At 65.3% G+C, this 15,041-nt stretch overlaps 2 protein-coding genes across 5 annotated transcripts in view; both read right to left on the minus strand.

Annotated features, from left to right (window-relative positions):
• Positions 1–6,235, minus strand: part of Smim44 (small integral membrane protein 44) — a 49,453-nt gene extending 43,218 nt beyond the window's left edge. Inside the window, exons 1-4 of one of the 3 annotated variants that reach the window (XM_078028477.1) lie at positions 5,549–6,235; positions 3,725–5,373; positions 3,357–3,468; positions 3,049–3,111 (exon numbers count right to left, since the gene is read on the minus strand). In XM_078028477.1, coding sequence (XP_077884603.1) covers positions 5,147–5,373; positions 5,549–5,750 — 429 coding nt within the window. In that variant the 5' untranslated portion in view covers positions 5,751–6,235 and the 3' untranslated portion in view covers positions 3,049–3,111; positions 3,357–3,468; positions 3,725–5,146. Of the gene's footprint in view, positions 1–1,508; positions 1,963–3,048; positions 3,112–3,356; positions 3,469–3,724; positions 5,374–5,548 lie in introns of those variants that run through there. The other 2 variants (XM_021730886.3, XM_078028473.1) reach the window with 2 other exon arrangements.
• A 2,224-nt stretch (positions 6,236–8,459) lies between these two features.
• Dohh (deoxyhypusine hydroxylase) lies at positions 8,460–14,771 on the minus strand. Of its 2 annotated transcripts, XM_078028271.1 has the most exons (6): positions 14,620–14,754; positions 14,188–14,414; positions 11,550–11,891; positions 10,845–10,921; positions 9,371–9,611; positions 8,460–9,048 (listed from the first exon to the last, which is right to left on the minus strand). In XM_078028271.1, the coding sequence occupies exons 3-6, from the start codon at positions 11,821–11,823 to the stop codon at positions 8,756–8,758; spliced, it is 885 nt and encodes a 294-aa protein (XP_077884397.1). In that variant the 5' UTR covers positions 11,824–11,891; positions 14,188–14,414; positions 14,620–14,754; the 3' UTR covers positions 8,460–8,755. The 2 variants fall into 2 exon arrangements, with proteins under 2 accessions (XP_077884397.1, XP_005332077.2); XM_005332020.5 differs by lacking the exon at positions 14,188–14,414 and having other exon boundaries at positions 14,620–14,771.
• Positions 14,772–15,041: the final 270 nt, after the last annotated feature.

A 15,041-nucleotide genomic window follows, 5' to 3' on the forward strand; every position in this document is an offset into this window, starting at 1 on the left:
GGAGAAGCAGGAGGAGGAGGAACAGGAGGAGAAGGAGAAGCAGGAGGAGGAGCAGGAGAAGGAAGAGGTGGAGGAGGAGAAGGAGGAAGAGAAGCTAGAGGAGAAGGAAGAGAGGAGGAGCAGGAGGCAGAGGAGGAGGAGAAACAGGAGGAGGAGGAAGAGAGGAGGAGCAGGAGGCAGAGGAGGAGGAGAAGCAGGAGGAGGAGGAAGAGAGGAGGAGCAGGAGGCAGAGGAGGAGGAGAAGGAGGCAGAGGAGGAGGAGAAGGAGGAAGAGGAGGAGGAGGAGGAGGAGAAGGAGGAAGAGAAGCAGAAGGAGGAGGAGGAGGAGAAGGAGGAGGAAGAGGAGGAGGAAGAGAAGCAGGAGGAGGAAGAGGAGAACAAGGAGGAGGAGGAAGAGAAGAAGGAGGAGAAGGAAGAGGAGGAGGACGAGGAGGACGAGCAGGAGGTAGAGAAGGAAGAGGAGAAGCAGGAGGAGCAGAAGGTCCAGGAGGAGAAGCAGGAGGAGGAGGAGGAGCAGAAGGTCCAGGAGGAGAAGCAGGAGGAGGAGGAGGAGCAGAAGGTCCAGGAGGAGAAGCAGGAGGAGGAGGAGGAGGAGGATCATGAGGAGGAGGAGGAGGAGGAACAAGATGTAGAGGAGGAGGAGGAAGAGAAGCAGGAGGAGGAGGAGGAACAGCAGGAGGAGGAGGAGGAGGAGCAGGAGGAGGAGGAGAAGCAGGAGCAGGAGGAGGAGAAGCAGGAGCAGGAGGAGGAGAAGCAGGAGGAGAAGGAGGAGGAGAAGGAGGAGAAGGAGCGGGAGGAGGGGGAGGAGGAGGAGCAGGAGGAGGAGGAGGAGCAGGAGGAGGAGGTGGAGGAGCAGGAGGAGGAGGAGCAGGAGGAGGAGGAGGAGCAGGAGGAGGAGGAGGAGCAGGAGGAAGAGGTGGAGGAGCAGGAGGTAGAGGAGGAGGAGGAGGTGGAGGAGCAGGAGGTAGAGGAGGAGGAGGAGGAGCAGGAGGAGGAGGAGGAGCAGGAGGAGGAGGAGGAGCAGGAGGAGGAGGTGGAGGAGCAGGAGGAGGAGGAGCAGGAGGAGGAGGTGGAGGAGGAGGAGCAGGAGGAGGAGGTGGAGGAGCAGGAGGAGGAGGTGGAGGAGCAGGAGGAGGAGGAGGCCACATGGGCGGTGGCAGAGGGGTCAAAGTCCAGAGCAGAGAGAGTGGAAAGGGAGAAGAGGGGAATGGGTGGTGGGGCGGAGACAGAAGGTGCTCAGCCCTTCCCAAGATACGGCAAGGCCCTGGGGCCCTCCACACGGGTGACCAGCTCTCGGAAACCATCATGTGCCCCACAACACAGGGTGGGCAGGGAGCGAGGACTTCCCAGGAGACGCTGTGGGGGCTCAAAGTCCAGGGCTCAGGGCGCAACACCAAGACGGCACAGAGTGCTTAATGCCCTGGCACCTGGCCCGGCCACAGCGCCTCACACCCACCAGGGCTGCCCCAGGCGGCCGCGTCCCTAGGGGAGCCGAGACTGGAGAGGCCTTTGAAGGTCCTGCAGGTGGTTTATTGGAGCCCTTGGAGGAAACCTGGGACCCTGCCCCATGCCTCTGGGGAGGCACGTCTGGCCCAACAGCGGGCGGAGGGGAAGGAAGTAGGCAGTGGTAGGAACAGGTGGCGCATGAGACTGTGGGGACTTGGAAGTCTCTCCCTGGCCAGGGCGCATGGAGGAGGAGGAGTCACAGGGCAGGACCCAGGTGGCCAGGACGCCGAGTCCAGGTCCTATGGGAGCCCTCCTGGGGGACAGGACAGCCCTCTTCTCTGGGGACACAGCACTCTGGATCCCGGTGGCGTGCAGGACGTGGCAGGGCTCCCGGTGAAGGCTCCTCACAGGGCCGTCCTCTTGGCCGCCTCCAGGTCCTCGGCCAGCTCCAGCCCCAGGTTGTGCTCCCCGCCCTCCTGGTCCTTCTTCCTCCCCTTCTTCTTCCCGCCTCCCTCCCTGTGGGGGGAAGGCCCAGGACAGTGAGGACCAGCTGCCTGCCCTGCTCCCTATCCCCCCACGGTGGCCGGCCAGGCAGCCCTGCGAGTACCACTGTGGATGAGTGGGCGGGGGTGGTGGACAGGGGACAGGTGGCGGCTGGCAGGGCGGATGGGGTGATGGGCAGGGTCGGCACGGGGTGAGGGTGGGCGTGCAGGAAGGAGAGGGGTGGTAGAGGAGGACGGGTGCACGCAGCGTAGGCGGGAGCTGGATCAACAGGCTAGTGGGCAGGTGGACAGCCAGGAGGGCTGTGCGGGCCGAGCAGCAGGAGGGAGGGCCGCGGGGCAAGGCGGGAGTGTGAGGGACACATCTGGGCCAGCGGGAGGACTGCTGGACGGCTGAGGGCCTAGATGGCACCAGCAGGCTGACACCCGAGTGGCCGGGTGGCTGGGTGGAAGACGGTGGGTGAACAACGTGAGCAGGTGGGTGGACAGTCCATAGGTGGTGCAGTGGGTGGGCACAGAGGTGGTGCGGTGGGTGCGGAGTGGGCGGGACCGGGAGGCCAGTCGGCGGGCAGGGGACACTGGCCTCGCCAGCACATCTTGGGGGCAGGAGTCCCCTTTCCTCCCTCGGGCCTGTCCTGGGCCGCTGACTCTCAGGCTGGTCTCCTCCCTCCCACCCCCTGTGCTGCCCTAGGCCTGGTCCAGCTGCGATCTGGCCCTGCAGAGCCCCAGGCCTGCTGCACCCCGAGCCCCCGCAAGACTCGCAGGCCTGGAAGCGGGCAGCAGAGGTCCAGGACGGCCACCGACGTAGCCTCGCCCCGGGGTCCTGCTCAACGGGAGACAGCAGAACTAAGCTCTGGAAGCCATCACCTGAGTGACACCAAGGGACGGCCAGGAGGGTGCCAGCCGCGGTTAAGCGTGGAGAAGAGAGAAGCGGAGGGAGGGAGGGAGGGAGGACGGAGGATGGCCGGGGGGACCTTTGGAGCAAAGCCCTGGGCAGAGGCCGAGGGAGGACAGCGGGGATAGTGTCCCAGCCAGGGGCAGCATGCAGAGGGCCTGTGGGGATGCGGGCGAGCCTCGGGTGGGAGTGGGCCCTCGGGCACACCTGGGGTTCACGTCCTGGTACACATTAGGCTCCATCCTCACGGCGTCCGCCTGGTCCTCAGCTCTGCAGAGGGGAGGCAGGGAGGGGAGGCTGGGACCCTGAGGGCAGCCTCAGCCCAGCCCCCCCGGGGCGCAGGAAGGGTGGGCTGCCCGGGTCAGTCCCAGGAGGGGGAAATGAGGGGACCTGGGGACATGAGCTGGCCCTGGGGAGGGAACCAGAGAGGGCCAGGAAGCTGGGGTGGGGAGCCCTTGGGGGAGCCTGGGCTAGAGACGGGAAGGGGCAGGGCCCTGGGCAGGGTCGGGGCCCACCTGGCCTTGGAGCACCAGATGCGGTTGGCCAGCATGAGGACGAAGACGATGAACAGGAAGCCCACCACCGCCGCCAGGCCCACCAGCCAGGGCTTCAGCCGCCGCTCAGGGGCTGCCAGGGAGCAGGTGCTCAGGAGGGGGTTCAGAGGGGGAGGGGGCTCAGAAGGGGGAAGGGGTTCAGAGGAGGGTTGCAGAGGGAGGAGGGGGTTCAGAGGGGACCGAGTGGTGTTGGGAGAGGGGAGGCTGGGGTGGGGACAGAGGCCCCTGTGGGGCTTGAAGGCGGCTGAGAGGGTGGGGGTGGGGCGCTGCGGGCCTGGGTGCCCTCCCAAGGCCGCCATTTCGCATCCTGGAGAACCCCGAGAGCCTACCCTGGGCCTGGGCAGGCGGCAGGAGCCAGGCTCCCAGTACGACCAGCGTCCCCAGGGTCTTCATGGCTGAGCGCGAGCCAGAACTCAGGGCCGAGTGCTGCGGAGCAGGGATCCCCTGCGGGTGACGGTGGCAGGCGGGCCTGGCAGGGGCCCTCCTCCCCTCCCTGGGCACCTGACTGGCTCCTGCCCCCAGCACCCCCAGCAGACTCTGGACCTGGTGTGACATTAACTGGGGAGCCGGCCCCTCCCCTGCACCCCGCCCTGAGGGCCATCCGCCCAGGGCCACCCCCTCTGCAGCCGTCCCCGCACCCTGTTGTGGGGGGTGCCGAGGCCAGGGTGGGGCTCTCAGGCTCCTGGCTGGTGACTGGCACGTCCTCCCTCTCCTTCTCTTGGTGACCCACGACATTCTGCCAGCCCTCAGCACAGAGCCAGGGCAGCCCCAGGCAGCCGCAGCCAGGGGACGCGGCAGGCGGCAGCCAGCAGTGACCAGCCTGTGCCACTAGCATGCAGTCAGCCCCGGGCCACCTGCCCACCAGGCACCGCCAGGTTGGGCTGCTCTACTGGCTGAGGACGGGGACACCAGGGACCGCACATGACTCTCTGACCTCGGCCTTGGTCCTTAGGTCGATTAGAGTCAGCCCTGCCCAGGCCAAGGAGGGCCCTGCCCCAGTCGCCACAGGAGCAGCCACGGCCCTGGCACGTGAAAGCATGCCCAAAGCCTGTGACATACACGTATGAGCACCTACTGTCTACACAGGAGTCCTGTGTCCCAGAGGTCTGACCACAACTTATGGGCAGACGGGCCCCTGAACAGAGCTGTCCTGGAGCTCAGCCACACAGCCCAGGACAAGCATGGGCCCACTCCGTGCTGCCAGGTGGGCATACATGAAGCCCCTGCTGTGTGCCCCACCCTGTGCAAAGGTCTGAAGCGAAGGAGGCCTCAGTCAGGCGACCAGGAGCCCCAGACAGCCAGGCCCGGAGCGAGGGGACAGGGAGCTGTGGAGGGGGACACGGCGTGGGGGGGCAGGGCCACGTCGCTGCTGCTCCACAAAAGGCCCTCTGCTCTGGCTGGCTGGGTCTCAGTGGCCTGGTGTCGGTCTGTCACACGCCACAGTCCTGCTGGGTGACGGAGCCCTCGGGGCAGGGCAGGGCTGACTCAGCAGTCACGGGCAGACGGACGGCTGGTTTAAGGTCCCCGTGCCTCATTGCTCCCCATTCACAGACGGCGCAGGGCCGGCTGGAGGCTGGGCAGGGTCAGGCTCTGGGGAAGCAGGGCAGATGGCCATGGCCAGTGTCCAGCCACCAAGCCCTCCAGCTGAGAGGGAGCTTCTCCCCAGGGATGGGGGTCGGCGTAGAGGCTCTGGGGGCCACGGGTTCCAAAGACGCAGCGTCCGAGGGGCTGGAACTGGGGCCAGGACCCCCTCACTCCAGCCTCCAGGAGCTTTGGACCTGGGGGTCCCTGAAGATGAGGGAGGGATGATGGGGGTCCCAGGCGGGGGATTCCAAGGGGACGCCCTGTCCACCGCCCTCGAGGGCCTCCTCGTCCTGCCAGGCCAGGTCCAGTTCCTCCAGGTCCTCCCCGGCCACGCTGGGGGCCCGCTCCCGGCCAGGCGTCTCCTCTTGGTCTGACTTCGGGCCGAATGCCCAGTCTGCGTCAGGGACGCCGGTGAGGACCTCCGGCCCGAAACCCTCCACCCGTCCTGGCCCAGGGAGGGCCCGAGCTCTGCCGGCTCTCCCTGGGCCTGCACGGAGGCCTGGGACCCCGGCAGCTCTGCCCCTCCCTGGCCAGCCCGAGCCAGGCCAGCCTTGCAGTGGGTAGCTCACCGGCCAAGTCGTGGGCCAGGTCTTTGATGAGGTGCCCGACAATGGCGTAGGCCACAGCCACCACCAGGAACGCGGCGATCAGCAGGTACAGCCCGTACCTGGGCAGGCGGATGGTGTCCAGCGGGGGCGGCCGGTACTCCTCATACACCGGGGGGGCAGCGCTCCAGTCCTGGGTCTCCTCCTGGTCCGCCAACCCCGGCATGGCGGCCACCTGGAGCAGGGAAGCCCGGAGGTGACCCGTGCAGCGGAAGTATTAAGGGGCTTTGAGCTAAGAGGATTGGAGGCTCCCAGGCCCCCATCTGCCTGCAGTGGTCACAGCACAAATGCTTCTGCCTCAGCAGCTCCGCACACGCTCCCTGCCCCAGGGCCCTGGCACTCGCCAGGCTTCTCCTGAGAACACCCACCCGACGTCTCATAGCTGGCCTGATTCATTTGTTGGCGTTTACTGAGCACCTATTGTGGGCACCTATTTTCGGCAGTGCTGGGTTGGAACCCAGGGCCCCATCTCTGAGGGCAAGTGCTAACCACAGCCACACACACTGTCCTTTCAGATTGTATTTGTGACAGGGTCTCACTAAATTGACAGGTGGCCTGAAACTGGCCCTCCCGTGCCTCAGCCAGAGTAGCTGGATGGCAGGCGTGGCCCCGGACCCAGTGGCCAGCCACTCCCTTAGGTCCTAGGTGGAGGCCCTCTGTGCTGCCGGGAGATGGAGCAGGACACTAGGGTGGGGGTGGAGGGGGCGTGGGGAAGGAGCAGGACACTAGGGTGGGGGTGGAGGGGGCGTGGGGAAGGAGCTTCGCTGAGCAACTCAGTGGGACCCGTCTCTGATTAAAATTCAAAATAGGTCTGGGGTGGGCTTGGTGGCCGAGTGCCCCTGAGCTCAATCCCTGTTATTCATCCCCCCCCCAAAAAAATCAGACATAGGAAGGGCTGGAGCCAGTTCAGTGGTAGGGTGTCTCTGGGCTCAACCTCCAGGCAGGAGGCAGGGTGGTCCGGCCTCACCTAGGAGGGGCCGCTGGAGCAGAAACCTCAGGAGGAAGGGGCCCGCCGGAGCACCGGCACCAGAGCTCAGCCTGCACAGGGCCCTGGGGAGCTGGTGGCACATCCAGGACGTGTGGCCGGAGCAGAGGGAGGAGGGCAGGTCCTGTGGGCTACGGGGCCTCGACCCCCAGGGCGTGGGGGCTGTGGGACAGGAGCAAGGGGCTGGGCTCGGTGCTCACAGGCCCCCTCTGGTGGCTGTCGTGGGGAGGACAAGCGGGAGCCCAGGTAGGACCACAGACCTGGGCACAGGTGGCCAGGCCCGTCTGGAGGGGGGACACAGCAATGGACTCAACCCTGATGCTCCCAGGCTGAGCACGGGAATGACAGTCCCCACTGCTGAGGGGGCACGCGGAGGAACGTGGGCCTTGGGTGGCACAGGCCAGGACGAGGCACGAGAGCGGGCAGAGGAGCCGCGGTTCAGAGGCCAGCCGTCTAGGGTCGCGCCCCAGCTGTCCCGACTCTGCAGCTCCTCCGTGAAGTGGACTGGTCACATGCCCCCCCCCCTGGGGGGGGCAGCCCGGGGACTCAGAAGAGGCTCTCAAAGGGGAATCTTCTAAAAGCTGACGTGTGGCTCTTCCCCCAACCCACACCGCACCCACCTCCCTGGCCTAGGAGGGCTCAGGGGGCCTGTGCTGCCCACTAGCTCCTGGTGCCCAGTCAGGGCCTCTGGGGGCCCGGGCTGGAGGGCCCCAGGGGGAGGCTGCATGCAGAGACGGCCAGGGCAGTGGCGAGGCTCCCCAGGTCCCTGCTGTGGGGCAGAGGCCGGGCTGAGCAGTGAGCAGGTGAGAGGGAGGACACCAGCCCGTCCTCCACGCTGCCCAGCAAGCAGGCCGCTGTGTCGTCCTCCCGGACCTCCTGCTTCTGGGGGAAGCCGCTGCCCTGGGAGCAGGGCTAAGGGGAGGCCCCAGACCCCTGCTTGTGGCCCAGCCTGACCACAGCCTCTTCAGACCTGGGCTGAGGCGGCTGCCCGCGGTCTTGGGCGCACTCCTACTCCGGTGCTGTTTCAGGCTGCCCGAGACTTGAGGGCTCACGTGACCCTCCTGTTGGACCTCAGCAGCCTGGACAAGGGCCTGGAACCTGCCCGGGCAGGCACTCAAAAAGCCACACCCCACAGCTTTTTGAGACAGGGTCTTGCCAGGCCTCAAACTCGCCATCCTCCTGCCTCAGCCTCCAGTGTAACTGGGAAGGCAGGTGCGGCCAGGGCACCCGGCCCATTTCTGTCTCCAGGAAGGGTGGGTCACGGGGTTCGGCCCACCCCAGATCTAGGAGGATCACACCACAAGACCCTCTTCCAGACGAGGTCACACTCCCCGGCGTGGGTCAGACTTGGAGTCACCTTTTGGGGATACAACCCATCCCAACTTGCAGGTCTGGAGGTGACACGGTGTCCTGGGGAGCACCAAGGCCGCAGGCAGGGCGGGGAGCAGCTGGGCATGGGAGCCGACAGGTCAGTCTCTGAGGAGGACCAGGCCCTGAGCGGGCAGGGGCTGGCCAGGGCACAGGGGCTCAGGGCGGAAGCCACGGAACGTCCCCAGGAAGTGAGTTCCTGTGCTCTGCCAATAGCCTTTTGGCTTGTGGATTTCGGGGCGCAGAGGGGCAGCTGTGGACCCAGTTCCACCTTCAGACCTGTTTCCTGGGTGAGCAGGCCACCCTGGGCAGAGGACCTGGAGAGCCAGGTGGGACCCGGAGGGTCTGGTGGCCCCACGGGAGCAGGTGGTAGGTGGAGGGCAGGCCACAGGGCTGCTTCTCTAGAGCCCTGGGAGGGAGCCAAGCTGGTGGACAGTCCCCAAGAGCCGGACAGGCGCAGGTGGCAGTGTTGGGCAGTAGTGCTCCCGGGAAGCCCGCCCCACACACTCAGGGAGCCACTGCTGGGCCAAAATGATTTACTCTTCCATGTGGCGGCACCCAGGAGCCCGCCCCACCTAGGGCCACCTCCCACGCCACATGGCCGAGGCCAGGGGCCCTGGACCCCACCGTCACTGCTAGTGCAGCCTGAGCCACCCAGGTCCCACCCCGCATGCTGGCCAGGAGCCCACAGCTCCCACCGAGGGAGTCGGGGGCAGCTCCGCAGGGACAGGGCCAAGGGGAGACTCCAGACACCGCAGTCCTGTTGGGACAAGGGGCCGAGGCAGGCCGGCAGGGGCAGGGCGGGGCAGGGCGGGGCACTAGGGCGGTGGGTCCTGCTGGAAGGGCCCGCGCTCCTGCTCGTACATGTCCAGGGCCACCAGGCAGCTCTCCCGCACCACACGCTCGGGGTCGGCCGTGTGGGCGTGCAGCGCGGCCAGGCAGGAGGGCCGGGCGATGGCGCCCAGGGCCTCCGCACACTCGTGGCGCACCATGGGGCTCTCGGCAGGGTGGGCCAGGGTGGCGGCCAGCTGGGGCACGGCCGCCTCATGCTGTAGCTGGCCCAGCACGTAGCCCACCTCGTGGCGGAAGAGGGCGCTGCCACAGCGCAGGCCTGCAGGCGGGAAGGGCAGTACTTGGTCACTCACTGGGCACACTACGGGCTCAGGGCTGGGGCACGCAGAGGGTGGGGCCAAAGGGGCTCTGTCTCCAGGACTCGCCCACCCGTGACGGGGCAGCTCGGGCGCCTGACCAGCCTGTGGGGAGCCGGCGGGACCAGGGGCCTCCGGCACGGCAGCACCCAGCCCCCTACTCTGCCCTGGACTGTGACCCTCCTGCCTCAGCACCCCAAGGAGCCAGGACGACAGGTGTGGTCACTGGAGGGGGCTGCTCCCGGGGTGTGCTGTTCCCAGCTGCCCAGCCCGGGGCCTCCTCACCCTCGGCCAGCGCCAGGGCCGCCTCCTGGCCCCCGGCGTTGCGCAAGGCGAACATGGCGCGGTACCGGTCGAACAGCGGCAGGGTCTCGTCCAGCAGCGCCTCCCGCAGCTGCCCCAGGTCGCGCTCCTCAGCTGGGGGGGCTGGGTCCACCGAGAGGTAAGGCCCGGCCACCGCCGGCTGCCCGGGGTGCTGCTGCAGCCACTCTAGGCGGCGCACGGCCAGCTGGCACGTCTCAGCCACCTGCAGGACGAGGGGCGCACAAACGGCATCAGTCCTGGGCCCGATGTCGGGGACACGCAGAGCCCTCCTGGGCTTGCAGCAGGGACCTATGGGTTGGGACAGCAAGGGGAAGGGACAAGGGATGCGGAAGCTGAGAGGAGCTGGGGAGATGACAGAGCACCGGAGCCAAGGCCCGGGCGGCCCTGCTGGGAGGAGGACGGGGGCCAGGGCAGGCCAGCGCGGCCACGAGCCGGAGTGAGGGCGCCAGGGCCTGCCCTGGAGGGAGCGAGGCGTGGGCGCTCTGAGCACAGAGCACATGTGCCCTCCTCTGGCTGTGCGAGAAGAGTGGGGCGTGTGAAGCAAGTCAGGACGCCAGGGTCCAAGTGAACTCACACTCGCACACAGGCCCGCGGCAGGGTGGCTCTCGATGGCCAAAAAGTGGAGGCCACCCTTGTGTTCAACGAGGCACGAACTGATACAAGTAACAGGCCTGGCTGGGCGCAGCGGCCACACCAGCAACCCCAGCAGCTCAGGAGGCTGAGGCAGGAGGATCGCCAAGTTCAAGGCCAGCCTCAGCTACCTGGCAAGGCCCTGAACAACTTAGGCAGCCCGACTCAAAATGAAAAAAATAATAAAAAAGGCTGGGGATGTGGCTCAGGGGTAGAGCACCCCTGGGCTCAACCCCAGGACCAAAAAAGACAAAAAGACAAAACAAACAGCAGGCCTGTGCCACGGTGAGCGCCACTCCACCAGGGCAGGAGCGAGGGGACAGGGTGGCGGACCCAGGGCCTCGTGCTCAGTGGGCGGACACAGGAGGTCAAGGTGTGTGAGCCAGTGACAGGAGGGGCCAGGACAGACCCACGGAGGATGGAAAATGTCGCTAATGGGAGTGGGTTTCCTTGAGAGGAAGGGAATGTTCTGGAAGGAGCAGGGCAGCTGCCCGCCTCTGAATGCACTGCAGGCCACTCTGGGTGCACTTCCAGGGGTGAGCTAAATGGCACGTGAGTCACCTCAATGAAACTACCTCAAAACAAAGAGCCGTGGGGAACGGCAGGGAGACCCTGAGGTCCAGGGGGCCGGGCAGGGTGGCAGAGAGGCCAGGGTCTCAGAGGAGCAGGGGGCCAGGCTCTGCTGGCCTCAGGCCTGGACGCTGCCCTCCCCACCCGGGCCTGGAGCACCCTTGGACAGCGGTCACCGTGGCAACCAGAAAGGGGTTCTAGGGCTGCCTGGGCCAGGGCTGGGGCCGGCTCTCACCTCGACCGTGGGGTCGCTGCAGTACTGCCTCAGGAGCTCCAGGACCTGCGGGTTCCCGATGGCGCCCAGGGCCTCCCCTGAGAAGCAGGCAGGGCTGGTGTTGGCTGCGAGCGCCACACGGCTGCGGGACAGCAGCAGCTGGTAGCAGCTCCCCGGCCAGGGCTGAGGGGCAGCAGGGCTCACGGGCTGCACCTGCCCCCGGGCACAGGCAGTGACCCCAGCCTGCGCCTGGGGACGAGGTCCTCCCACCTGGACGCTGACACAGTGGATGGGGAACCCGGGGTCAGGGGGAACTCCCTGGGGCCTCTGGGCAAGAGGGACAGCACAGGCCGAGCCCTGCAGCCAGGGCGACCAGAGGGTCAGCCGGGGTCCTCCGCACAGGGACAGTGACAGGAGAAAGGAGGCAGGCCCAGCACTGCCGGTCTCCTTTAAGCTCTCCTCGTGCACCTGGAGCCGCCTGGAGTGGAAGGCCGTGCCTGCCCCTCCCACACGGCGGCGGCCACTCTCCTGGCCTCACTCAGTGGCCTCGCCTGGCCGCGGGGAGCAGTGTGCGCCCCACACCCAGCTCTGAACGTCGCTTTGAAGGAATAAGATTCCCTGACCAGACAGCTGGGGGTGGCCCCGCCGTCCCCGGGGTGGCCCGTCTCCTGGACCCAGGCCAGGCCAGCTGGGCAGGGAAGTGTGAGGGCAGCGCCTGCCCCTCACCTGCCTCGTGGCGCACCATGGGCTCCTGGCGGGTGTCCCGCAGCACGCCCGAGAGCACGGGGATGGCGCGGGAGTCCTGCATCTGGCCCAGGCAGTAGGCCAGCTCGTGCTTGAGCAGGGCGGAGTCGTCATGGAAGGCCCGGCTGATCCAGGCGATGGCCCCGGGGCCACCAAGCCCCCGCAAGGTGAAAAGCGCCCGGAAGCGGGCCTGCAGAGGCTGCTTGGGGTCCACTAGCACCTGCCCGATGGCCTCGACCTCTTGCTCTGTCACCATGATGCCTCCAGCAAGGGCCTGGTCCTCTGCGCCCCGGGGACTGAGCCTGGAAGCCCAGAGAGCAGAACCTGCAGCAGGAATGGAGCACGGTCAGCGGCGTCCGCCCACTTGTCTCGGGAGGGCGGGGGCTCTTCTGGGGGGTACTAGTCCCTCCAACCCAGGCAGCACTCTGCCACTGAACCACCCCTCAGTCCCCCCACAAACTCTGAGTCACATCCCAGCCCCATTTTGTATTTTATTTAGAGACCGGGGTCTCACTGAGGTACCTAGGGCCTCACCATGATGCTGAGGCTGGCTCTGAACTGAGATCCTCCCGCCTCAGCCTCCCGAGCTGCGAGCTGCGGGGATGACAGGCGTGCCTCATCGCGCCTGACCCTTTTTTTGAGTCAGTGCCTAAGTTGCCCAGGTCCTCAGTAAAAGCAAGAATAGGCCAGATACAGTGGCGCATGCCTGTAATCCTGGCAGATTGGGAGGCTGAGACAGGAGGACTGAGAGCTCAAAGCCAGCTCAGCACCTCAGTGAGACCCTGTATCTAACTAAAATACAAAACAGAGCTGAGGCAGCGGCTCAGTGGCTGAGGGCCCCTGAGTTCAATCTCCAGTACCAAAAAAACAAAAAAAACACAAGAATAGTATCTGGCATTTGTGTACATTTGCCAAACGCCAGGCTCTCTGATAAGCCCTTAAGTTCATTAGCTTATTTAACCCTCCCAGGGCAGAGACTTTTCCCATCGACAGGTCAGGAAACAGCCTTTCTTGCCTGGGGACAGCGTGGACGCCGGGGTTTTGCTGTGGTGGTGGTGGCTCACACTGCAATGAACCCCGGTGCTTACCACTGAGCCACATCACCAAGCCCTCTTTCTTTTGTTCTAAGACTGGGTCTTGCTCAGTTGCCCAGGCTGGCCTGGGACTTGCCATCCTCCTGCCTCAGCCTCCCAAGCAACTGGGTGGACAGGAGTGGGCACTGCGCCGAACTTCAGCAGGGACTGAAGTTGTGGGAGTTCAGTTGTGGGAGGCCGCCACGCCACGTGACCAGCACATTCCTTTCCTGATTGGTGAGACATCAAAGTGGCCCTCGATGACGCCCCGATCTTGGAAGTTGAAGAATGTGTGAATGCGTCTTCGTGCCTGGGCATGCCTTCCCGCACGCAGCCCCACAGGTGGAGCTACACTCACCTGTTCCTTTGTGATGTTACCCCTTTGCCCTGTTTGGAAATGCCCTTTGTGTGTCCCCTTCTCTTGCTCTGCCCTTGGGTGTGGCCTTCCTAGCTGTCAGTCAACCAGCTCTCTTTCCACAGACCCTTAAGGTCACAGGAGCCCTCACAGAACCCCAAAGAAAAAGGTCTCTCTGTCTCTTGTGTGGTTATTTGCACAGCCCATTCCCCTGGAGGGACCCTGGGTGTTTTGCCTTGAGGAACGCAGCAGACAGTTTTAAATCAGTCAGTGTGGCTCCAGAGGGCTCTGAACCATATGGACGTTGCTGCATGAGTGAATTAAGATGAAATGACACTGCCTCTGGTTGTGGTGGCCACACCTGTAACCCCAGTTATCCAGGAGACTGAGGCAGGAGAATCATAAGTTCAAGGCCCACCTGGACAACTTAGCAAGACCCTGTCTCAAGATAAACAGTTAATGGACCAGGTGATGTAGCTCTGTGGTAGAGCAACCTGGGGTCCATCCTCAATGCTGCAAAACAAAACAAGAGATAAACAAGGATGATATGACAAGTTGGGAGGACGGACTCCTGGGCCCTCCAGGAACCCGGCAGACACTTCCCAGACACAGCAAGCAGGGAGTGGCACGCCGCAGCCCTCTGTGGTTTCCAGTGGCGTCAGCAGAGGTGCCTAGAGAGGGCATAATGTGGGAGGCACAGCTGCCTAGGACAGGTGCCATCAAAGGATGATCACATCTTGAGGAAGGAGCAACAGAGACTCCAGAAAGCAGGAGCTTGTGCTAGCAAGACCCTAGAGGCACTGTGACCCGACTCCTCCCTCCATATACACGGATAGGCAGCCCTTGTCCCCAAAACAGAAACTCGGGCCTTCTGAACTGCAGCAGGCAGTCTAAGTTTAAGCTCCTGCTACAGAGAGAAGTGAGAGGAGGAGAGAGGGGGTTGTGGAGCTCCAGGCACACATCCCGAGCTTAGTCTCTCCATCTGGAACAGCTCAGCAAGTCTTGGGTTTCCTTCAAACCTAACCCCTTGAAACCTTACCTTCTGGGGGAGGCCTTTCTCTGACCACCCTGTTTAAGGTGGCAAACTTGCCACTACTGAGCCCTCCATAAGCTACAAGGAGTTAATGAATCCTTCCCAGGGAGCCCAAGGTCCACCTGGGCTCAGGACGAGGGAGAGCCCTGAAACTCATACCTTAGGCCTATTTTTCCTGGATGTGGGGGTCAGGGATCGGTCCCCAACGCAGGCAGAATCCAGGAGTCCACTCACCCCGGTGGAGGTCTCAGAGACAGACCGATAAACTAATAAAGGGATGCAGGAACCACAACTCCAACGAAGAGCTCGGGACCGGATGTCCCATCCCCGAAAGGGTCGCCGCGTCCCGGGACCCCTCAAAAAGGGACGACCGGCTCCGCAGACCCCTTGGGAGACCCCAAGACGTCGTTTCAAGAGCCACATAATGGACGCCCAGTACCGACGCTGCCCAGGGGCCCCCGGAGACATAGGACCCCCAAAACCAAGTGGAAGAGGTCGCGGGACTCGGGACCCCTCCAGCCACCCTGCCCACGACTCCCGGAGGGCTCTCGGGGCGCCTCCCGGGCCCGCCCGCCAGACCCGGGATCGCACCGTGCTCCGCCGCTGCCACGCCGTCCGGGCTCCGAGTCGCCGGACCCGAGCGCACCACCCCGGAGGCTTCAACAGCCGCGACGCTCGCAGCGCGCCCTGGAGGCCGCCATGTTCCCGGCCACGTGACGAGCCGGACGGCGCCAACGCCGCCGCGAGGGGACCAGCCAGCAGCGACCGCCGCGGAAGCAGGACCCAAAGCTGCAGCCAGCACCAGTGACAAAATGGAAACCCACGCCGCAGGAACAGCCGAGGGACATGCCTCAAGGAAAGGGAAGGGCCATATCCGCCCTCCCTCTGTAGTAGCCCCTCCGGCCTCCCCTACGGGGCCGGTGGAAATGGTTTGCGCCCGTTCAGCGCGGAGCTTGGCCGGCTGGCGACGGAGCGTGCGCGGCGTCTCGGGGGCGTGGCCAGCCTCGGGGGCG

The sequence above is a fragment of the Ictidomys tridecemlineatus genome, chromosome 2 (genome assembly GCF_052094955.1).
Source record: "Ictidomys tridecemlineatus isolate mIctTri1 chromosome 2, mIctTri1.hap1, whole genome shotgun sequence".
NCBI lineage: Eukaryota > Metazoa > Chordata > Mammalia > Rodentia > Sciuridae > Ictidomys > Ictidomys tridecemlineatus.